The 24,960-nt window shown below is 42.7% G+C and overlaps 1 protein-coding gene across 1 annotated transcript in view; it reads right to left on the bottom strand.

Moving 5' to 3' along the window:
* WWC2 (WW and C2 domain containing 2) overlaps positions 1-24,960 on the bottom strand; it is a 272,174-nt gene that overhangs the window by 109,376 nt on the left and 137,838 nt on the right. Inside the window, exons 6-9 of the mRNA XM_040333887.1 lie at positions 16,921-17,050; positions 14,748-14,894; positions 7,058-7,131; positions 727-969 (exon numbers count right to left, since the gene is read on the bottom strand). Coding sequence (XP_040189821.1) covers positions 727-969; positions 7,058-7,131; positions 14,748-14,894; positions 16,921-17,050 — 594 coding nt within the window. The remainder of the gene's footprint in view (positions 1-726; positions 970-7,057; positions 7,132-14,747; positions 14,895-16,920; positions 17,051-24,960) is intronic.

The following is a 24,960-nucleotide window of genomic DNA, read 5'->3' as shown; positions in this document are numbered from 1 at the left end:
AAAGTCAGGATGCCCACTAACACACAGCTCCTTTATCTGCAACGTAGAGAGCGTCCTGACTCTCCTGTAATCCAAGGGAGGGGGCGAGCACGACACTCCACACCAGGGAGAAAGTGTAGCATTACTGTGTGTAGTTACAGACAGAAGAACAGGAAGCAAGGATTTCTCAGAAGAAAATAAAGAAAATCGAAGGATGAGGTAAGTGAAGGAGGACTGCACGAAGGTAAAGGAAGCCATTTTGGGGGAAAAAATGTACCTTTACAACCCCTTTAATGCAAACAATGCATTAAGGGAAAAAAACGTTTTTACGTTTAGTAACACTTTAATGTGCCTACTGTTAACTCAGTTAGCCAGAGTACCCTTTTCTATGTGTCATTTGGTTATTCACTTTACTTGGCCTTCCTGAGTTTAGAAAAAGCCCCACCTACCGGTCATCACCTTGTTCAAGGACAATGCATCAGTAGCTAGTAGGGGAATATTTGACTAGACAGGGAAATACACATGGGTGGGAGTCGGACTTAGTCAAGGAAGTTAAACAGTTTATAATAAAGTAAAACCAGTTTCAGAGGGGCACCTAGTGGAGGGTTTTCTGGCAAAAATAAAATAAAAAATAACTGCTGGCACTTTTCTTGTTCAAAATGTAAAATATCAGGTTTGCTTTAAGCCTGCCATGTACAATAGGCTATGGACCCTATACAGGAGCACCTGCTCAAAAGAATGACAAACCTCTCGGCAAGTGCTTGGCTGGGGGTGCTTTTGACAGACAATAGGTCCTCTTCCAGTCTCCTCCTCTCTGCTTCCAGCCGTTCAATCTCATCCTGAGTGCGTTTCCGTGTAGTCACAAACTGTAGCTCCTTCAGTAGTTCCTCCTTTTCATTAATTAGCAGAAGCTTCTCTTTCTCCACATCCAGGGCCCCAGGCCAAGCCTCACTGTCCAGCTTTGCTAGTTCAATCTTCAGGTTGGCCATACTGGAAAGAAAGCAAAACATTCAACTTAGTCACAAAATAAAATCACGTACCTATCCCAATCACAGCTCAATCATTGTTTGGGTAACACTCCATTAAATTGTCTACATCTAAACTAAAAATATTTTGCCTGCAATTCATGTGGTATATGATAAGCAAGACATACCGCTGAGAGCAAACTGCCATGTATTTCAAGATATATCAAAAAGGGGCCATTAAAGTAAAGAGAAATCAATTCAATCTCTATTTCAAATCACTGAACAATGAATGGTGAAAAGAAAAGGCAACCTTTACCGTTAGTGATGCATACGTGCTTAAAGCTGAAATTTAGTCTGCTTATATTTTGCCTTCTCGTATTCTTCCCCCCTCATCAACACACCAATTACATAATTTTAAATATATCTTTCTGTTTCCATTACATACCCTATTTTAGTCTCTTTGCTTTTCTATGCAATGCAGACAGATCATGGCTGGTGAGAGGGGGCAGCAGCGTTCTGTATATAGCTTTTTTTTTTTTTTTAAAGTCGCAGTACCCTCCCTTAGTACTCCTATCAAGAGCCTTCAGTCCTGATGCAAGCAGTGGACTGGCTCTTAGGAAGATTAAAATGTCTTCATTAGAGGAAGTCAGAATGAATGAGCATTCCTAAACAGAATGCATTTGCATGGAGACCATGATGCTGCGTATGACTGAAAGAACTACAATCCAATGAATGAAAGAGGCAGGCCAGGCACAGCCAGGCTAGGGAGGACAGAGCTGGATGATGTGGGATGTTCTCCAGCCAGAAATGCACAGTACGAGAATCTCACAGTGTGCAGAGAAATCAGTACAGAAGAGGAGCCTGTACAACTGTGTAAGACTGAAAGCAAGTCTGGAGTTCAGCTTCAACAAAAGCTTAAGACATCAATTACAAGTTCCATCTAAGAAAGCCTGCACAGTGGATGGAGATTTTCCAATCTATTTTGACAATAAGCTCAGAGTGCCTAAACCGGCAAAATGACAGACAGGCAGCAATTACCTGGCTCACCAACATCATTATAGGGCTGGTATTATTTATAAAATTCAGGCACTCCAGCATTTGTAAGGAGCAATTTTTTACAGGTTTGACGCAAACCTTAAAATACTTTCTGAATGTTCAATAAGAAATATTCCAAAGTAGTGTAATTTTTATTAATAACATCATTACATTGTAGGCTACTGATCAGATATGGGCGACACAAATTGATTGCAGCGATTATAAACCTGTTAACGCCGAAAACACCATACGCCTTGCAGATGGCTAGCTTATTACAAGATACTTATAACATCTGCTCTCTCACCTAAGATCTGCTGTTATTTATACTGATAAGTAGAAGCCACTGCACATATCCAACTACAAAGGCTATTTTTCTACATTTGCAAACTTGCCATTTATCTGAAGGTTTTTTTTTTTCGCTTTAGCTTTCAGTTCATGAGACAAACTACCCTATGGCCAGTAGTCAGATGTGACAGAAGTTACTGCTGTAGAGATGCGACAGAAGTCACTGCCATGGCCAGAGGTGAGGCGTGACAGAAGTCACTGCCATGGCCAGAGGTGAGGCGTGACAGAAGTCACTGCCATGGCCAGTGATGAGGCGTGACAGAAGTCACTGCCATGGCCAGTGATGAGCTGTGACAGAGGTCACTGCCATGGCCAGTGATGAGCTGTGACAGAGGTCACTGCCATGGCCAGTGATGAGCTGTGACAGAGGACACTGCCATGGCCAGTGATGAGCTGTGACAGAAGCCACTGCCATGGCAAGCGATGAGGTGTGACAGAAGTCACTGTCATAGACAATGATGAGTTGTGATAAAGGTCACTGCCATGGTCAGTAATGAGCTGTGACAAAAGTCGCTGCAATAGCCAGTAATGAGGTGTAACAGAAGTCGCTGCCATGCAACCGCAAAAGGAGCCCCAGATGGAATCTTTTGCAACCTAATCTTGCCCTTTTTCACCTGGCACCTACCACTTCTTGTTGGTCATAAGGGAGTGGGTGGTAGCGACCTGGTGGCTTGTGATTACCCTACCCTCCAAAAGGTTGGCTTGTGAAATTGTGATAAATGCTGAATAAGCACACTGTATGAATATACAATCTTTTATTAGTGTTTTAGGCATTCCCTGCTCCGCCTCATGTAGCAAGATATAGAGACTTATGAACCGATTTGTTTTAGCTCCACACCTGATGATTACGCTCTGTCCATCAACGTAGTTTTAAATGTTGCGTTAAATTTATTAACACCTTCAAAACAAATACTGCCAAGTACACAAGTCGCTTGGTATGTGTGTACACACATTTACTTAGCCAATCTTACACTCCCACCAGCTCCTGGCCACAGTGCATTGCTTTCCTGGACTTCTGGGTAGGGGAGCACTTGCCCTGGGTATCATACATGCACTGTCAGAAGCGACAACATAGGCTCAGGGAGGACATAGGAGAAGGAACCAGGGGGGGGGTAGCTTGCCGTCTGTCTATTTTTTTTCTATGGACGCATGCAGTGTCTGTAGATTGCCAGCTGGGAGTACACATGCAAGAGATGGAGCCACCCATAGACAAGACCAAGAGAGGAGAGTTTTAAAGACAAAAGGTGGCAAGTGCTGAAGTCTACAGCACTAACTACTGTTTAAATGTATGGGTTTAATAAACACTAATGCCGCGTACACACAATCGGAAATTCCGACAAGAAAACCGTGGATTTTTTCTGACGGAATGTTGGCTCAAACTTGTGATGCATACACACGGTCACACAAATCTTTTCGGAAATTCCGACCGTCAAAAAAAGTAGAAGTACGACAAGGCGAGATCAATGAAGTTCAATAGGCAGTTCGGCTCTTCTGCTCGATTCTGAGCACGCGTGTTTTTTTGCGTATCTGAATTGCGCACAGTCGAGCGGATTTTTCGATGGGAACTTTTTCCGTCAGAAAAATAGAAAACCTGCTCTCAATCTTTTGTTGGCGGAAATTCTGTCGGCAAAAGTCCGATGGAGCATACACACGGTCGGAATTTCCGACCAAAAACTCACATCAGACTTTTCTTGGCGGAATTCCTGATCGTGTGTAGTCCATCAACGGCAGTTTTCAATTAGTTTCACTATAACATTGAACAAATACTTATTGATGACTTTTCACTCAAGAATGGTGTGATACTTTTGTAGTAATCCTGGGACAGACTTTTCAGTGGTTACTTTTATGTTCAAAAATCATCTGTCCTTGACACAAAGTGGTGATTTGATCACCATACCCACAACTTCATTGGCCCACTCTGTATGCAATATAACTGATTTAATTTTACAAAATAAGACTCAATTCATGAAACATGACTTTACCCTGCCTAACTTTAAAGGCTTCCTAAGTGTATGTTTTATCCATTCCAACTGTACGAAACATTCTACACCCAAATGCTGCTAATATGTGCAGTCAGTGCTGTGCATTTAAACAAAGTGTCATCTAAAAAAACCAGCAAAATGACAGATGGGCAGCAGTTACCTAGATTTAAAGGCTTCTGAAGCTCATCTCTAAACCCATTCCATCTGCGTGAAACAAATATTCTATACCCTACCCAATACTAATAATATGTGCAGCTTGTGCTAGACATTAGGGGCCAGATCCACATATAATTGGATAGGCGCAGCGTATCAGAGATACGCTACGCCGCCGTATCTTACCTGGCTTTAAGTCAAATCCAGGAAGATTTTGCGCTGTAAGTTACGGCGGCGTAGTGTATTTCTGGCGGCGGAATTCAAATCGGCGGGTAGGGGGCGTGTTTCATTTAAATGAAGCGCGTCCCCACGCCAATTGAACTGCGCATGCTCCGTTTCGAAATGTCCCGCCGTGCTTTGCGCGAAATGACGTCGCAACAACGTAATTTTTTTTAACTTAGACGTGACTTACGTCCATCCCTATTCACGGACGACTTACGCAAAAAAAAAAAATTAAAATTTTGATGCGGGAACGACGGCCATACTTTAACATGGCAAGTCTATCTATACGCCGCAAAATAGCAGCTTTAAATATACGCCGGAAAAAGCCGACTAGAGACGACGTAAGAGAATGTGACGGCCGCGCGTACATTTGTGGATCGTCGGAAAAAGCTAATTTGCATACTCGACGCGAAAAACGACGCAAACTTCACCCAGCAGGCGCCAAAGTATTGCACCTATGATCCGAAGGCGTACGAAGCCGTACGCCCATCGGATCGAACCCAGAAGCCGCCGTATCTTGGTTTGAGGATTCTAAAGATACGACGCGGGTAATTTGAAAGTAAGCCGGCGTATCAGTAGATACGCCGGCGTACTCGCTATGTGGATCTGGCCCTATATATTCTGCCACCAGTATGTGCATCTTAATTTCTTGTAGAAGGCAGGTTCATCATAAGAACGTAACTCACACTGTACACAACATATATCAGTTAGCATTTTACTTATTTAAAGAGGCATTCCAGCCTGTTAAAAAAAATATATAAAAAAATTCAAAAGGAGGGGCATGGAAATTTTGTAAATCGCTGCACAATGATTGCGACGATCTTACCCGGAAGTGGGAGCGGATACCTGGTTTTGACAGGTATCTGCTACCCCCAAAAGATGACAAATGTGGAAGCGGAGAGGGGGGAGGAAGCAAACAAGCAGAGACTCCCCCTTTGGGTGAATCTCTGCTTTAAAGACATAAGGAATCACTCAGAAAACTAGAGGGTATTGGTAATAAATGACCCACATCAGAGGGTACACTGTAAAGTAATGCTATAGAATCAGCCATGATATCTGCCCTCTTGTGTTGTGCTTTCTCTGTGTGTGTCCTAAAAAGACATACAATGGTGACCCCTGTCTATTCCCTACCTCTCTCTCTGAGTCACCAGATACGGGGCTGTTTTCACCATCATAATCTCTCCTGTGCACTGACTGAGTATATATTTGCTAGTGTACATTAATTCTACCAGCACTATTTTACCTTAAACTATCATAGATTAAAAAAAAAAAAAAAATTGTTTAGCCAGAGCGCTGAACCATTCAAAAAATGAACAAATTCCTCCATTTAATTGGCTGCAGCTGCAGATCTGCAAAAAGTTTTCCAACATTCCCTTTCATCAGAAGTCAATTTAATTGACACATATGTCAATCAATCTAAGGCCAGCTACTGCTTCAAATGTATTTCCTCACAGGTTTCACATATAAATAACTATCATTTATTTCCAATAATGTGGTAAACAGAAAATAGATCATGTGCCAGATATGCCATAGGGCAGCAGACGTAGGGCATCCTTTGTTCTGTTTTCTTCATAATAATCATTATAATCCATTTCTGCACAAATAGTATTTATTCGATTTAAGTTAATCAGATGACTTTCTTGCATCTAACAAATATGCTTTTGAAATTTAGTCCTTAATGTCAGAAATGCAGTTGAACTTTAAATGTATTCTGGGATGTACAGCTCCTATGCAGGCATAATAACACCATTTGGCGTTAGTATTTTTTTTTGTACACTTTGGATAGGATAAGGGAGAGTTATAACCCCTGTCAATATATATATTTTTTGTCATCTGTGTCCCATTGGGGAGCTTTTCCTTCACTTCCTGCCCCATAGCCAAAACAGGTCGTGAAAGGAAATCCCCCCCCAAAGTGAGGGAACCCAGGTGTGCAAGATTTCCCTTCCATCAGTGTCCTGATCTCAACCCAAAATGTGGCAATTTCTTTTACTTTTACAGTAAACAGGACAAAATCGAGAGGGTGAATCTCCCTAGCGATAAAAAAATAATAGATGTTCTAATCCCTCTCCACTCCATCTAAAATTAAATATGCCAATACTTTAAATGTATTGATAAAAAAAATAATAACAAATAGTTAAATAATCAAACTGTGTGGTGAATACTATTAAAAAAGTAAAGACCCAGGTTTTTATTTTATTACATTTAAAATTAGCACTGCTTAGTGGTGATATTAGTGATTCCTGGTGGAAGATACATGGAAAAAGAATGCCAACTTGCATAAACACTATATTATAGTCATTCTATAATTGCCCAGCAGAGGTCACCCAACAACCAGTTTTAGCTCCATAAGAGCAAAGCCAGTTCTAGAAACAATACCTTCTCTTCGCCTCCTCATACTGCAGGCTCAGCCTGACCTTTTCTGCAAGAGTCGATCTGCTCCTCATTCCAATCTGTTGGATAAAATAGGAAAAGACACATTCAGCCTTATGGTGAGTGAACAGGTACCCGCATCTATCACTGGTACGGATTCTATTTTAAAAGACAATTCAAATCTAAAAACAGATAATTTAGAGATAAGCATAGTTTTAAAATTACACACACAGCTTTATTGCAATAAAGCATAATAATTAACTGTCATATTAACAGTTTTACACTTCAGCTTAAAGATTTAAACATTTTGCACAACTTCCATAAAATGCATCTCCACCTTCGGTCCCAAACACAGGGATGGGAATCAGAAGAAGGAAGTACCGTATATAGAATGTTCCTGGCTACCAGCAATGCAACCCACTTCTAGCACATGGAGACAGTTTCTGCACCATTCCTGGGTATATATATATATATATATATATATATATATATATATATATATATATATATATATATATATATATATGTGCTGTATAGTATACAAGTGTTATTTCCTGGAAAGGTTTCAGTAGTCCAGGTCAAAACCCTTCAGTTTGCTTGGATGCCTAAAGACCTCACTGTTTAAAAGCAGATCAAAAAGTGCCCACAGGAACTGCATAACTATATTTACACTGAATAATCAAAACAAGTAGAAGGTTGTCTTGACGCATTCTTTAAGCCTTTTGCTCTAACCGCCTGCTGGCTCCTTTAAGAGTTTTGCCTCCTGGCTTTCAGAGGTAAGCATTTGGGTAATGCGACCTCTGTGATTGGCTGTCACAGCATCAGAAAGCTGCTGATCGCAAGTATGTATTGGAAGCTTACTGACCCCCTCTGGCTACCATGCTGAGAGCACACTCAGCACGGTAAGTGGTTTACACAGGGCCGCATTTACGCATTTAAGGCGTGTACACAGAGCAGCCACATATATGTGTGTGACTGGCGTCAAGAAGATAAAGGGGTTGTAAAGGTTCTGTTTTTTCATCCTAATGCATCCTATGCATTAAGGTGAAATAACACCTGGCAATGACAGCCCCAGCCCCAGCCCCCCCCCCCCGTTTTACTTACCTGAGCCTGTTCACCTGCTGTGCGCGTGTCCGGGGTCCTCTTCTCCATGGAGTCTGGCCCTGGATTGGCTAGATTGGATAGATAGCAGCGCAGCCATTGGCTATAGCCGCCAGCTGTATCACGGGAGCGTGCCCACAAGCTAACCCCCTTGGGAGAGCGCTTCCCATGAAGGGGGTTTGCTCTTGCGAGGAGGAGCCGAGACAGCCGAGGGACCCCAGAAGACGAGGTTCGGGGTCACTCTGTGCAAAACGAACTGCGCAGTGGAGGGAAGTAGAACATGCTTGTTATTTAAATAAAAAAAGAAACCTTACAACCCCTTTAAAGAAGGTTGTGGTTAGTGAGGTATATGAGGTGTCTGAGCTTAGTTATGATATAACCAGAATGTGGGCAAATACAGGGCTATGTGCCCATGTCCTAAAGCATTAGCTGCTGTGTTATAGTTTAAAAATCTCAGGGCGGAGATAATCTACAGCTTAAAATTATGGAAGCAGCAATTCCTACTAATTGTACTATAGGGCCCATTTTTATCTCTGGGTTACAGTACAGGTAAACCATACACCTCAATGTCTTATAGAAATAATGGGACATTCAGGAGATTCCACTGTCTCCTAAAATTCATATTTACTTATTAGATTTCATATAAACTCCCTAAATGTAGTTACAAATGCTGTCAAGCAAAGTTATGACAAATCATTTGTTGACCAATTCTCCTACTTCTCCCCAAAGCCTTTGATAGTCTATTAGATAGCCACAAGATTAGGACCAAAACTTTGACCACTATTAATTTAGATGGTCTCCACATCACATTTATATACTTCCTCATGGTTCACCTACAGTCCTACTTTAATCCTAAACATAGACAAAATTTCTGGCCAAATCTTAGCTATCAGGCTTAATGATGTGATCAGGGTCGTCTTTAACGCAGGGCAAACTGGGCAGCTGCTCTGGGCCCAGTCATTGTTGGGGAGCCCAAAGCAGTTGCCTCCTTGAGCCCACGCTGCTGCCCACCGGAGTTCCGCCAACTCCATAGAGCAGGGATATGCAACTAGCGGACCTCCAGCTGTTGCAGAACTTCAAGTCCCATGAGGCATAGCAAGACTCTGACAGCCACAAGCATGACACCCAAAGGCAGAGGCATGATGGGACTTGTAGTTTTGCAACGGCTGGAGGTCTGTTAATCGCGTATCCCTGCTGTAAAGGGATATGCTTTGTTCATATGTCAAGTCTAAGGTTTACAAACTCTTTAAAGTCTCTGGACCATACCAACGTCGGTTATATTGACACATGATCTTACAACAGCAAAACAGAGTATAGGCAAGGCCTAGGAATGTTAAATCATTCATATGGCCAAAATCAAATCTGGAGTTACCTAGGTATTGCTGCATGATAAAAAAAATGAAATTCGAGATGTCCAATAACATTCTTAAACTCTTTCCTCCCCCACCCAATCTTTAAAAAGTGCTTCTTTTATTTTGATAATGTACACCAATTATAAACTGTTTTATTTTTCATAATTACATGTAGAATGTATAGTATTGCAGGATTACATTACACAATGTAAAACACTTTTAATGCTGCAATGAAGGCCAAGAAAATAAGAACAGAGACATGCTGTAAGCTTCACAGTTTGACAAGAATTTTATAATTGTTAAATAAAAGGAATCTTGGGAACTCATAACTCTATATGTACATTGAATGCTTATGCAACCTAATAAGCATATTGAACGAGAAAAAGTAATTGAAATGACTTATATTCGTTTTACCTAAATTAATTTGCCAAACACTACTGCTGATTGGATAAATCATTATGCAGCGAGATATGAGGCCCTATGCTTCTGAGCCCCATTGCAGTCACATGGTCTGGCTTTAATTACAATGTTGCATGGCTGGGGAACAAAAATCCATAACACGTGACAGCATGGGCGTCCGCTCCATAGGGCAAGGGAGGGCGCTTGCCCCCCCTAGAAACCAGTGCCATGATCCTCGGGGAGAAAAACAGCAGGCAGGAAGCAAGGCGGCTTCACGGCGTATCCAATTAGAGCCGCTCTCTCTCTTCTAGCTCCAGCCGACAGAGAGGGGGATGGGGCGATCGGGGGAGATATACAGTACAGCCAGCCTGCGGCTCTCCTCTCCCTGTCACAGCTCTGCTGCCAAATTCTCTGGTAAATGGAGCAGCTGGGCTGTGACAGGGAGAGGAGAGCCGTGGGCTGGCTGTACTGTATATCTCCCCTGATCGCCCCCCTCCCCCACTTTGTCAGCTGGAGCTAGAAGAGAGAGAGAGCGGCTCTAATTGGATTTGCCGTGCCGCTGCCTTGCTTCCTGCTTTCCTCGCCATGATTGGTCACAGCAGAGGGCCAATCAGAAGATTCTGGGGACTGGGGGCATCATGGGAAATGTAGTCCCTTAAGAGTGGCGGCCCCAGCTTATCCACAGACACCATGCTAAAGCCCCCAGCATGCAAGCACTCTGCTGGGGGGGGGGGGTTACAAGAGGAGAAAAGAGAATACTGTGCTCATGCTGGGGGAAGCCAGAAAGAGAGAGCCACGCTGTACCCGCACCAACCAGAGAGCCACGCTGTACCTGCACCAATGACTAAGCCCCTCCCCTTCATGACATTGTCAAAAAGGGACCGAGCATGGATGACCTTACAATGATGCCCCCCCCTGAAAAAAGTTCAGCGGACGCCCATGCGTGACAGTTCTCAATTAACGTATAAAGACGGTAGTCACAGATTAAACCTGGTGCAAAAAGCATCAATACAGCAGAGATCACACATAGAAGAATACAAGTTTGCACTAGGCTGTAGTCTAGACTTCCAATCTATGTCAGATGAATGTCTAAATGAATTATTAGCCCATCTGGTGCACCAAGAACTATTTTAATAAATGTATGACCCAGATAAAAAAAGAAAACTTTTTTTTCTTTATATTGACTGAATCATTTTTTTTTTTTAAATAATTCAAACCAAAAAAAAACAATAGCTAGGACCCCTGCTGTCCACACCCTATGAGCCCAGCTGTTTTCACAACAAAGACATGAATAAAGAAATTAAATAGACCTCCAGAGCACAAAATATGTAGCTGGCTCCAAATCTTCGCCAGAGACGGGAACACGAAAGACGGGAGATATAGCGGCTCCTGCTTGTCTTATATTCACCTAACTAGCAGGGATATGATGGTATCAGCACTTAAAACGCTGTAGCAGAGAAGAGCTCTTGGAAAATTGATAACACATCAAAAATCGTATCTTAGATGAATATTTTTCTGAGACCAGAAATTAGATTTGTAGGAGAAAGAACTGGCAAAGCAACAAGAGCTAAAATCTGCTCGCCCACCCAATTTCGCATATTAGCGTAGAGGGATTTGGACCAGACTGCTATTAGAACACAGAAAATGGTTTCACAGAATTAAATCCTTCCCAAGACAAGTGTCAGAACCTCTAAATGGAATGACTGCAGGCTCTGAGGAAGGGTGAAGCAAGTAAATAAATCAGGTGATTAGAAACGCATTCTGCCCTCCGATTAGCAGTATGCTTGACCTGGATTTAACTGCCATTTCTATGAAAATGTTTAAGACGCAAAAATAAGCAATTTACCGCAGCGGGGCCAGCTAAAGTCAAGAGATGTTAAGAAGATAATAAGGACGGAGATACACTATAGTTTCACAGTTTGCCAAGAATACATTTTATCACCGTTAAATGAAAAGAATGTTGAGCTGAGGTAGAGCAATAAGAGATATGCAGGATTACAAAATGACATTTCTTATACTCTTACCAGTACATTCTTCTCCATTGTAAAGAATAGCAGATAATAGCATTCTCCTTTTTTTCTAGTTTAACTCCTGAGTGAAGAGGAGGGCGAGATTGAATATGATAACCACAACCGCTCTCCAAAGAGCAACCTGCAGTACTAAAAGCCACTATTGTCTGTGTGTCCTGAATTCTGGGCCTCAAAATCATTTGTTTACTACAAACCGGCAAAAACTACAATGCAAACTGTTTGATATGGGCATATCTAAAATACAGTAAATAGTGAAAGAACAATATAGTAGCGAGAGAGGTAACATTATGTTCACATATCACGATAAACCAGATTCCTTCCTAAATTTTCATTACTTTATCAAAAAATGTGAACCCGGATTGATCATTATCAAAGGAACGAAAAGGTGCCGCTCACCAACCCAGTGCATTAGTATGTATGTCACAGACCTCGGTGACCAAGCCCCAGTGAGCGGGGCGAAACATGTCAGGGTGTGACTAGAGAAGTGCTGGCTAACGCCACATTCATCTACATACTAATGCACTGGACTGGCGAGTGGCACCTTTTCTTCTCTTTGATAATGCTCAATTAGGTTTCACATTTGTTGATAAAACATCAAAAATACAGGAAGGACACCTCTAAATGGTGCACTGACACCACCTCCCTTCATTGAAACCCGCCAGGAAATCTCTGTCTCAGCTACAGACAAGTTCAACAAGTTTTATGAAGAATATTCTGTTCTATATTTTTGGGCCCTTCCCACCAAGATGTATTGCGCTGGGCAGCCTTGACCAATGTAGCATACCACATAGACAAGGCAATTTGTCTTGTGAATTATGTGTTCAGTCCACACTACTGCAGGAAGAAAACCAGGAAGCTGAAACCTCCAACACAAACACCAGGCCGGAATGGATGTCACATGTTGGAATGGTGCATGGCTATGCATCTCAGAGCTTCAGCACTCCTTTCTGAAGCTTGGAATCAGCTGCGAGCCCATAGAGAAACTGCTGTTACCCCACATGTTGGAGGAGATGCCTTTTTTCATAAAAATCATGTGAACTGCCACTCGTCTTTTAGTTAATAAAGCTTTTAATCTGCTACACCAGGGGTCCTCAAACTTTTAAAGAGCAATGGACACTTCAGTGATTTGGTAACTGGTTGCAGGGCTCAAATAAATGATTTTTTTTTTTATATTTGAATAGTATAATCAGGATTATCATTTCCCATGAGACCAATCCCTTTTGATGTTTACCTACTGTAAGGGCTCTTTCACACGGAGCGGAACGTTTCTGGGTCCGCTCCGTGTGTCCGCCAAAGCTCAGCGGGGATCCCCGCTGAGCTGTCGGCGGATAGGGCGGTCCCCGCACATAGTGCAGGGACCGCCCTGTCCCCTATGGGGGACCGGATGCAGACGGACCGTCTGTCCGTCTGCATCCGGTCCGTTCCGCAGAACGGAAGAAAAATAGGGTTTCTTCCGTTCGGAAAAGCGGATCCCGTCTGACGCGGACGCTAGCGGATACTCCATCCGCTAACGGACGCGTTCCCATAGGGATTCATTACAAGTCCGTTAACGGACTTGTAATGAACGGACGAACGGTCCGCTCGTATGAAAGGACCCTTACACACATTTACAAAAAGAAAGAACACAGACAGGCCGACTCAAATGGACCAATCATGTGAAAGGGGCCTAAGGCTGCTTTCACAATGATGTGCTGTGCTTTTTCCACACTGCAGGTGCAGCGCAGGGCACCTTTCCTGCGGGTTAGCTGTGCTTTGCCATCGACTTCTATTTTATCTGGCAGGTGTGGGGCACTTTCTGAAAGCAGACCAACACTCCTGCATTCAGGAGTTTTGGTGCGCTTTCAGAACGAGCACCGAACCTGCAGGAGAACAGAAGTCTATAGTTCAGGTTAGGTAAGATACAGGTGCACTGCACCTGCGGATCAGTGAAAAAGCAGCCTAATACCCATTAAAACACTATTGCTCATATATGCCCAAACTGTGATTTTCATAAACTGGCCTTCCGTCACTTTATGCATCTGCAGAAATTGTCACTTTCTGCCAGCATCACCAGCTGTACAAAATGTTCTCCTGGGCATTTGATATCGCTTCACCTGGAAAAGGAGCTGATGCTATAGAGGAAGCACCGGTTTATGCGCCTCTGCTCCCTCTGTAGCCGCTTGCTTCCTCTACTGCTGGCTCCATTCACAATACTAGTTCTGTGGGCTGGCAGGTCAGAAACGCCTGATCTATACTTGCCGACCCGCAATCCCAGCGCAGGAGGGTCTTAGGCCACATCAGAGGACTCCGCAGGCCACCAGTTGGGCACCCCTGTTCTAAACTTAGTTTTGGCACCTTCTACTTTCTACCTTTATATTTTATAGATCATAGCATACCGTTGTTCTTCGTCACCAAATGACACCACCATACAGTGTACTATTGCTAAAATAGAATTAAAGGAAATAAGAACTAGGGTAGCAGCAAGTGATGTTAAAACATGTGAGTAAATAAGGATAAGAAACAATCAGGATCTGTGGTGTTATTAGGAATTGGAAAAAAAAAATTGGGGAAAGGGCTGTTCAAGTTTTGAATATTGCTAATTAAAAAACAATGTTATAGCAAAAAAATAAAAATAACTGGATATTATTAAATTGACTGCAGACAATATTCACAATTCTTTGATTTTCTTACCCATGTTACGACACATAACTTTTTTCTCCTAATCAATAAAGTACTGAAGTAATTGAAGCAATAAAGTATTTCTTTTCTTCTGTACAGAAAACAAACTTTATAGGATAGACATATCTTTGTCAGCAAGAATGAGAAAAAACTTACATCGCCAGAAATATCAGTCTGTGAACCAGCGTCCAGTGTCTGTCTGGACAGAGACAAATGAGAGTTTGTGAGGCTGGACGTCAAGTCTGGCTCTGATCTTCCTCTGCCTTGCTCTAGATGAAACCTTTCCTTGAGCTTCGCAAGACTCTAAGAAAACAAAGCGGAGCAATTGTAAACTAAAACTCCCCCAAACAAACAGAAACAAGCAATACAGTTTTATAAAATGCCTCCTGCCAAAAACGCCTACATATATTCTTCCCACATTAAGTTTTTCTAAAAATAAGCTTCAATAAAAAGGAGAGCATGCTTGGATACCATGAAAACGGGAAAAAAAAACAGGCAGGCATTCATGTAGAAAGAAGTTTTCTTGGTTCTAGCTTTATGAAGGCTCATCAAACCCTAGCCACAAGAAAAAAAATTGTGCAGCACCTGCTTCGTAAATACAGGTACAATCAACCTGTCAGGAAAAATCGCACCCTTTATATTGCGGCTCAGGTGTTTAATGCAGTAACAATATGTAACTGTGATCTGATGAGGGTTATAGTGACCGTGTTGTTCTAAGCAAAAAGTAATGAGACTTGGCATTTGAAACATGGATAAATGCATTTATAATGGAGAGAAGACAGTACCATATGTTGTTTGGCAAAATCAAGATTTGCTTAAGAGTGGAGATCACTGTGGAATTAAGCACAGATTTTATTTCACAGGTCAAATTTAAATTCTTTAACCAGTAATGGCACGTGATAATACATTTTGTAATTCTGACGATAACAAATCCCAAGAACTGCCAAGATCTGATACATTACACAGCTATTGTTAACAGTGCATATAGTAGGGGTTGCGTCTACTGCGAACCTTGTTCTAGGGATTCTTTGTTCATTCCAAGCTAGGCAACATTAAATGGGAACTACACCCTCTTCTCTTAGCTACTATCTTAGCCTCTGAACTGTACTTGCCATGGTGCTGCACATGTGATCAGCCATGACATCAGCCCTTTAATGGATTGATAGTTGGGTTTAGGAACACAATCAGCTGCGACAGTAATTTTTCATGGCATGAATGTAATGGTTTTAGGAAAAGCGGAACTTTACCCATAACAACTTAATAAAAAATAATGTTCTTTACCAAGGAACATACACTCCACATTAATAATTAGGCTACCAAAATTAGTGTGCACTATAAATTGCCTGCAGCATTGCTCCTGTTTCTTCATGCTGAAGACATTTTTTTGAAGCCCAGAGTCCCTGAACAGCAGTAAATCAAAGCGGAACTAAACCCGTTGATTTAAGTTTCAAAACAGTTACATTCCTAGAATGTGGGGATTGCTAACTGTCACATTTGCCTGTGTCCTCAACCAAACTGTCAAACCATCAAATGGCTAGTGTCATAACTGATCACATGTATAGCACCACGACAACTGCAGATCAAACAGAAGTAGCTTCCTTGGCTGTAAAGCATAGGAGGGTTCAACTCCGCTTAAGGCCCCTTTCACACCAGCAGACAGATCAGGTCCACCGGTCAATTTTTTGTTCGGACCATCCATTGTTTTCTATGGAGCTGCAGATGCCCGCTGACACCCGCCAGCACCTGGTCTGATAAAAACAGGCGGATGGGGATCTGTTTCCCATCCCTCCGGTGGATTAGATCCAACGACAGTCAGATGGAAATGGACAACCAGTCCCTTTCCATCCGACCACCCATAGACAAAAGCTAGCCGTGTCCACTTCTGCTCTGCAGGTGGATACGCTTGACCATTTCTACTGTAGGTTCTGCCATCTTAATACAAGATCATATTAAATGTATAAACGAAATGGGAGTATCTATATATTTATTTATTTTTTATTGCCGTGAAAAAGGAGTTGCAGTTTAAAATCGAAATCTTTCAGTTTCCCTTAGCCCAGGTTCACACTGGGCTGCAGGAATGAAGCTGTGCGAGTTCAGCTGAACTCGCAACGATTTCACTCCCGCTTGTCAGTCCCGATTTCCTCTGCGATTACAGAGACACCTGTGCAGACATCTATATCAAATCGCATGTCAAATCGCACCAGTGTGAACCAGAGCTTATTCTGTTTTTACAATTAATGCTAGGACATCAAAAAACTAACAAAATATGAATGACGACAGGCAGATGTAGTCAAGCCCTTCATGTAGTTTGTTGATCTATGGAACAAACCTGCATCAGGTCCTGCTTCTCTTTCTCTCCAGTGCTTATGGCCTTCCTTATGCTCTTCAGCTCAGAGAGGATATCCTTGGCTTCCTTCAGCTCATAGCCGCTCTGGATTCCGGACATTTTTTGGTCAATGCTGGAAAAAAGGTAAAACAGCAATAAGCAAATACTTATACAGGAGGACATTAGAACACTTTAAAATCTTAAAACACACACATTATATATGTATATAAGAAATACAGAGTGATTGTGTGAGTGCAAACATATTTTAAAAGTACATTACTCAGTCAATTAAGAGAATAGACAAAAAAAATCTTGGGCTAGCATTTTTATTAAAAAAAGCAATCTTCCCAATTTTGAACATTGCCAGCAATTGACAGGCCACTGCAGTGCACTCCCCAGTCAAGGAGCAGAGGACGAAGGAGTAAATAAATACCTACCTTGTTTCCGGCTCCAGCAGGCTCCCTCCAAAGCTGCCACCAGTCACCTGCAGCTGCTCTCTAGGCTGCAACTGGCTCGGGTCGCACTCCAGCCTCCTTAGTGTATCATACAGGGTTCATTTCATTGTATGGTACATGATAATGCTGAGGCTCTGCCCACAGATCAGAGGTTCAAGGGCACCGGAGAAAGGAATCATGTAAGCGAGATGGACTCAATTCTCCCCTAGACATAACAAGCATTGGGGAGGCCCCACTGCAAGGATAGATTTACATTTATTATTTTCCTTGAGTTAGCCTTTAAGTCTCCAGAACTAAACTGCAGTCTGTACAGGCACATACAGACATGAGATGATCAAAAATCTATTTTAGTTGGATAAGCAAGTGATTGTCATGGCTGTAAAGCTTCTCATGGTGGTGAAAAGAGCTTTATGTTCAAGATATGTCCATCAAAATTGTATTGCTATTGGATATCTAGCAATGACTGCCACTTCTCCAGAGTATCTATTTAACATCTTTTGAAGAAAGAAAATACTCCAATCACGTTTTATTTTTCTAGAAATAAAGGGCCAGATCCACAAAGAGCCGCCGTAACTTAAATATTCTGATTTAAGTTACACTGCCGCAAAATTTCTACCTAAGTGCCTGATCCACAAAGCACTTACCTAGAAATTTTCGGGTGTGTAACTTAAATTCCGCCGGTGCAAGGCGTTCCTATTCAAATGGAGACGTGTCCCATTTAAATTAGGCGCGCTCCCGCGCCGGACGTACTGCGCATGCTCGTGACGTCATTTTCCCGACGTGCATAGCGCGAAATTACGTTACGCCGAGCTTCGTGAAATGCGCCGGGTCAAAAAAATTGCGTCGGGAAAAAAAAAAAGATACGGCGGAAAAAAAAAATTAAAACAAAAAAAAATAACAGCGTCGCGGGTAAGAAGGGTCTGCTTTTACAAGGTGTAAACAGTTTACACTTTGTAAAAGCAGCCCTAATTTTACACATGCAACTTAATACTTACGGAGAAAAAACGAAGCTGAAAAGCTTCGTGGATCTCCGTAAGTGCTAATTTGCATACCCGAAGCGGCATTTCGAAGCAAAATGCCCCCAGCAGCGGACGCGGTACTGCATCCTAAGATCCGGCAGTGTAAGTCCCTTACACATCTCGGATCTTCTGTCTATCTCTTGGAAACTGATTCTGTGGATCAGTTCCAAAGATAAAAACAGGGATACGCAGGCGGAACAGCAGATCCGCCTGCGTATGTCTTTTGAGGATCTGGCCCAAAATATCTGGCTTATGCAATTAACAATTAGCAATGTGCAAAGCTCATCATAAAAAAATAAAGAAAAAAACAACTGACTGCTCTAAGCAGATGAAAGGGTAATTAGACATGTTGTTGTTTTGGGTCCCTGTGCTTGCTTGGACCATAACCACTGCTGTGGCTGCACTGCCTACTTGGCAAGTCTGAATATGGTCCACTTGGAGGGACCAGCTGGAAAGTAATACATCACCCTGCACTTCCCCAGCTTGACACTTAAAGTTTATTGAAGACCTTCACTTTGTATGTTGACAGGCCAAATATCCTGCCATATTTATAAACGGAAGCAAAGTGGCTTTAGTCCCAATTTAACTCAACAAACAGCCATGAATGTCTAAACCCCTGGCAACAAAAGTGAAAATGTCCAAATTGGGCCCAAAGTGTCAATATTTTGTGTGGCCGCCGTTATTTTCCAGCACTGCCTTAACCCTCTTGGGCATGGAGTTCACCAGAGCTTCACAGGTTGTCAATGGAGTCCTCTTCCACTCCTTCATGACAGCATCATTGAGCTGGTGGATGTTAGAGATCTTGCGCTCCTCCACCTTCCGTTTGTGGATGCCCCACAGATGCTCAATAGGGTTTAGGTTTGGAGATATACTTGGCCGGTGCATCACCTTTATCCTCAGCTTCTTTAGCAAGGCAGTGGCCGTCTTGAAGGTGTGTTTGAGGTCGTTATCATGTTGGAATACTGCCCTGCGGCCCAGTCTCTGAAGTGAGGGGATCATGCTCTGCTTCAGTATGTCACTGTACATGTTGGCATTTATGGTTCCCTCAATGAACTGTAGGTCCCCAGTGTCGGCAGCACTCATGCAGCCATAGACCATGACACTCCCACCTCCATGCTTGACTGTAGGCAAGACACACTTGTCTTTGTACTCCTCACCTGGTTGCCGCCACACACGCTTGACACCATCTGAACCAAATACGTTTATCTTGGTCTCATCACACCACAGGACATGGTTCCAGTAATCCATGTCCTTAGTATGCTTGTCGTCAGCAAACTGTTTGCAGGCTTTCTTGTGCATCAGCTTTAGAAGAAGCTTCCTTCTGGGATGACAGCCATGCAGACCAATTTGATGCAGGGTGCGGCATATGGTCTGAGAACTGACAAGCTGACCTCCCACCCCTTCAACCTCTGCAGCAATGCTGGTAGCACTTGTTAGTCTATTTTCAAGACAACCTCTGGATAGGACGCCGAGCATGTGCACTAAACTTCTTTGGTTGACCATAGTGAGGCCTTTTCTGAGTGGAACCTGTCCTGTCCGCAGTATGGTCTTGGCCACCGTGCTGCAGCTCAGTTTCAGGGTCTTGGCAGTCTTTTCCTTATAGCCTAGGCCAGTGATGGCGAACCTTGGCACCCCAGATGTTTTGAAACTACATTTACCATGATGCTCAACTACACTGCAGAGTGCATGAGCATCATGGGAAATGTAGTTCCAAAACATCTGGGGTGCCAAGGTTCGCCATCACTGGCCTAGGCCATCTTTATGTAGAGCAACAATTCTTTTTTTTCAGATCCTCAGAGAGTTCTTTGCCATGAGGTACCATGCTGAATTTCCAGCGACCAGTAAGAGAGTGAGAGCGATAACACCAAATTTAACACACCTGCTCCCCATTCAAACCTGAGACACTAACTAGTCACATGACACCGGGGTGGCAAAATGGCCAATTGGGTCCAATTTAGTGTACTCACTTTTGTTGCCAGCGGTTTAGACATTAACAAGTGTGCGTTGAATTATTTTGAGAAGACAACAAGCTTACACTGTTATACAAGCTGTACACTCACCACTTTACATTGTAGCAAAGTGTATTTTTTTCAGTGCTTTTCCAAAAAGCGCATATCCCATTTTACAATGCACCAATGCGAACAGGTCCTAAACCTCCTGCAACCCACCAGCTGAACAACTGCCAAGATAACGATACTAGCCACATAGGGAGGGCATTGTTTTTATGGAGTCTTTCAGCTCACGGACTTGCATTATAATATAATTATAAGCAGCAGTAAAGCACAGTTGTTGTGTAATGCTGTAAAGCTGCCGTAAATTATCAAAAAATATACATACCGGATTTTCCGGCGTATAAGACGACTTTTTGGATGCAAAAAAAATGCATCCAAAGTGGGGGGTCGTCTTATACGCCGGTGACAGTCTCCGTCTGCTGCGGGTGTCCATGATTTGAAAGCCGCGCCTTCTTCTCAGACTGTCCTGTGATAGGCGGAACACAAATTTTCCCAGCAGCGCCTCTGTTCTGTGTTCTTCCCATCACGGATGCCTTCTCATCCTCAGACGAGAGGACTTCCGTGATAGGCGAACACAGAACAGAGGCGCTGCTGGGAAAATTTGTGTTCCGCCTATCACAGGACAGTCTGAGAAGAAGGCGCAGCTTTCAAATCATGGACGCTTGCAGCAGACGGAGACTGTGCTGCAAAGCGTGAGTGATGGCACAGTGGGGGGGCAAGTGATGGCACAGTGGGGGCATGTGATGGCACAGTGGGGGCATGTGATGTAATGGCACTGTGGGGGCATGTAATGTAATGGCACTGTGGGGGCATGTAATGTAATGGCACTGTGGGGGCATGTAATGGCACAGTGAGATTTGAAAAAAGCCGGTTTCTGTCAGCGGTTGTTTCTGTCAACGGTTGTTCTGGCTACCCCTCAGCTTCCAGAAAGACTAGAAGGAAGGGGGTAGTCTTATATGGCGAGTATATCCCAAAACCCAAATTTTTCCTGAAAAATTAGGGGGTCGTCTTATACGCCCAGTCATCTTATACGCCGGCAAATACGGTACATACAAAAGTTGTTTTACAACATCAACACAACTTCATTACATTATTCAGATCAAGCTGAATTAAATACTTACAGTATAACTAAAAAAATCCACACAGTGTATGCAGCCATTCTCTACACTAAACTGATACGCAGCTGATCACTTTTCAAGGGCCAGAGTGAAATTTCTTCCTCTCATAAGATATATCATTGGCTGGTTCAGATCTATAGCTACCAAGTCTGCAGTTTTACTGCCTCCTGTAATGCTGGTAAGCTTGTAACATCGAACAATAAAAACCTTAGCTGTAGCATATAATAAGCATTATTTCATAGTAATAACATCTGACATGTCTGTGGCTATGGCTTTTTACATGTGCTCCTGCATTCTGTTTCTCTCTGTGTAGCAGGCATATTTCTGGGTGTCTGCCTAAGTTTCTTCAACAACTGCCCATTGTTTCCCTGTGGTATGTTGTTGACCGTTTTTCAAACATGCTTTGGATTCCTATAAAAATTTCTTGCAAGCAAGCTGATTTAAAACAATACTGTGTTGTTGTAATAATATAAAAGAGTGCTTGGCTAACTTTTAAGCTGGTATTGTGGTACAAGGTGTGATTAGGTACAGACTGAAGAGAATATAAAAATGTATGCAGAATATATATATTATATGCATTATATTTTTTAAAGGGAGCTTACAGTGTACAGTGCATCCGAAAAGTATTCACATCGCTTTACTTTATCCACATTTTATGTTACAGCCTTGATCCAAAATGGATTAAATTCATTATGTTCCTCGGAATTCTACAAACAATACCCAATAATGACAACGAAAAGGAGTTTGTTTGAAATCTTTGCAAATGTATATAAAAAAAATACCATGTACAGAAGTAGTCACAACCTTTGCTCAATACTTTCTTGAAGCACCTTTGGCACCAATTACAGCCTCGAGTCTTTTTGAGTACTGTGTGATGCTACAAGCTTGTCACACCTATTTTTGGGCAGTCTCTCCCATTCTTCTTTGCACAACCTCTCAAGCTCCATCAGGTTGGATGGGGAGCATCAGTCCACAGCCATTTTCAGATCTCTCCAAAGATGTTCAATCGGGTTCAAGTCTGGGCTCTGGCTGGGCCACTTAAGGACATTCACCAAGCTGTTCCATAGCCACTCCTTTGTTATCTAGGCTGTGTGCTTAGGGTTGTTGTCCTGTTGAAAAATGAACCTTCACACCAGACTGAGCAGGTTTTCATCAAAGATGTCTCTGTACATTATCTGTACTATTAGTTTCCGGCCACTGAAAAACATCCCCACAGCATGATGCTGCCATCACCATGCTTCACTGTAGAGATGGTATTGGCTAGGTGATAAGCGGTGCCTGGTTTCCTTCAGACATGACGCTTGCCATTTAGGCCAAAGAGTTCAATCTTTGTTTCATCAGACCAGATAGATAGTTTTGTTTCTCATGGTCTGAGTCCTTCAGCTGCCTTTTGGCAAACTCCAGCCGGGCAGTCATGTGCCTTTTACTGAGGAGTGGCTTCCATACAGGCCTGATTGGTGGAGTGCTGGAGATATGGTCGCTCTTCTGGAAGGTTCTCCTCTCTCCACAGAGAAATGCTGGAGCTGTCAGAGTGACCATCGGGTTCTTGGTCACCTTCCCAACTAGGGCCCTTCTCCCCCCATTGCTTAGTTTGGCTGGACCGCCCGCTCTAGGAAGAGTCCTAGTGGTTCCAAACTTCTTCAATTTACAGATGATGGAGGCCACTGTGCTCACTGGGACGTTCAATGCTGCAAAACAAATTCTGTACCCTTCCCCAGATCTGTGCCTCAATACAAGAATGTCTTGGAGGTCTACAAACAATTCCTTGGACTTCATGGCTTGGTTTGTGCTCTGACATGCACCGTTACCTGTGGGACCTTATATAGACAGGTGTATGTCTTTCCAAATCATGTCCAATCAACTGGACTTACCACAGGTGGACTCATCTCAGAAACATCTCAAGGATGATCAGTGTAAACAGGATGTACCTGAGCTAAATTTTGAGTGTCAATAACAAAGGCTGTGAATTATTATGTATATGTGATTATTTTTTTCTATAAATTTGCAAAGATTTCAAACTTGAGGCGATTGTAGCCATATTGGTGCAATTGTGACAGAGAAAATTAAGTACTGTCCGTGCTACTTTTTTTTATTTGTACTAACATATAAGAATTTACGGAAAGGTACTCAATTTTGTCTGTCAAAGATTTTAAATAAACTTCTTTCAAATTGTCAATATGGGGTATAGTGGGTAGAATTTTAAAACATAACAAAATGTGGAAAAAGTGAAGCGCTGTGAATACTTTCCGGATGCACTGTATATACACACACACATATATGTACATACACACACACACACACACTGTATGTACACACACAGGGCTGGATTCAAGTAGCTTTGCGCATTTTTTACGGAGGCGCGGGGCAAAAATGCAAATTTACTGCGCTGCCCTTGATTCACGGAGCAGTAGCTCCGTAAATTGCGTGGGCGCGCCGGCAAAATGCCCGGCGTAAGCGCGCGCAATTTAAATGATCCCGTAGGGGGCGGGAATCATTTAAAATAGGCGCGTTCCCACGCCGAGCGTATGCTCCGTCTGGAAACTTTCCCGACGTGCATTGCGGCAAATGACGTCGCAAGGACGTCATTTGCTTCAAAGTGAACGTGAATGGCGTCCAGCGCCATTCACGATTCACTTACGCAAACTACGTAAATTTCGCGACGCGGGAACGACGGGTATACGTAACATTGGCTGCCCCTGCTAATAGCAGGGGCAGCCTTACGCGAAAACCGCTGTACGGAAACGACGTAAATTGCGTACGCAGGGCTCGCGCAACGTTGTGAATCGCTGTTAGTATGCAATTTGTATACTATACGCTGAGCACAACGGGAACGCCACCTAGCGGCCATCGCAAGAATGCAGCCTAAGATATGCGGGCATAAGAGCCTTATGCCGCGCATATCTTAGGCTGCAGTTGGCGTAACAAGGTTCCTGAATCAGGAGCACTCGTTACGCCGGGGCAAGTAAGCAATTGCGCTGTGTAACTTATGGTTACACAGGCGCAATTGCTTCTTGAATCCAGCCCACAGGGTTTATTTTTAAATTTCATAACAAAAATTGCCAAGTAAAAGTGCATGTACCTTTGTTCTGTGCACAAATACTGTATATACAAATACATATATATTAAAGTCTGTTTCCAGCAAAAAAAAAAATTGGGCCACTAGATGATGCCATTTCATATGATACTTAACACCACCTAGTGCCCAGATGCAGCATTTCCCATTTTAAATTATTGAAAAACATTCCACCAGCACAGGAAATAGCCCAAGAACATTCATGTTTTACCCCATTTACACAGAACGAATGTACAGTCACCTTTAATGATCAAATTGCTATGTTTTTTGTTTAAATACACTCCAAAGTCTCTAGTTTCTCTCCCTTATATTCATACACATACACACACACACACACACATTCTAAGTGCTCTTTAAAAACAAATG

Source organism: Rana temporaria, chromosome 1 (genome assembly GCF_905171775.1).
Source record: "Rana temporaria chromosome 1, aRanTem1.1, whole genome shotgun sequence".
NCBI classification, from domain to species: Eukaryota; Metazoa; Chordata; class Amphibia; order Anura; family Ranidae; genus Rana; species Rana temporaria.
This window is presented reverse-complemented; position numbering and strand designations above follow the sequence as displayed.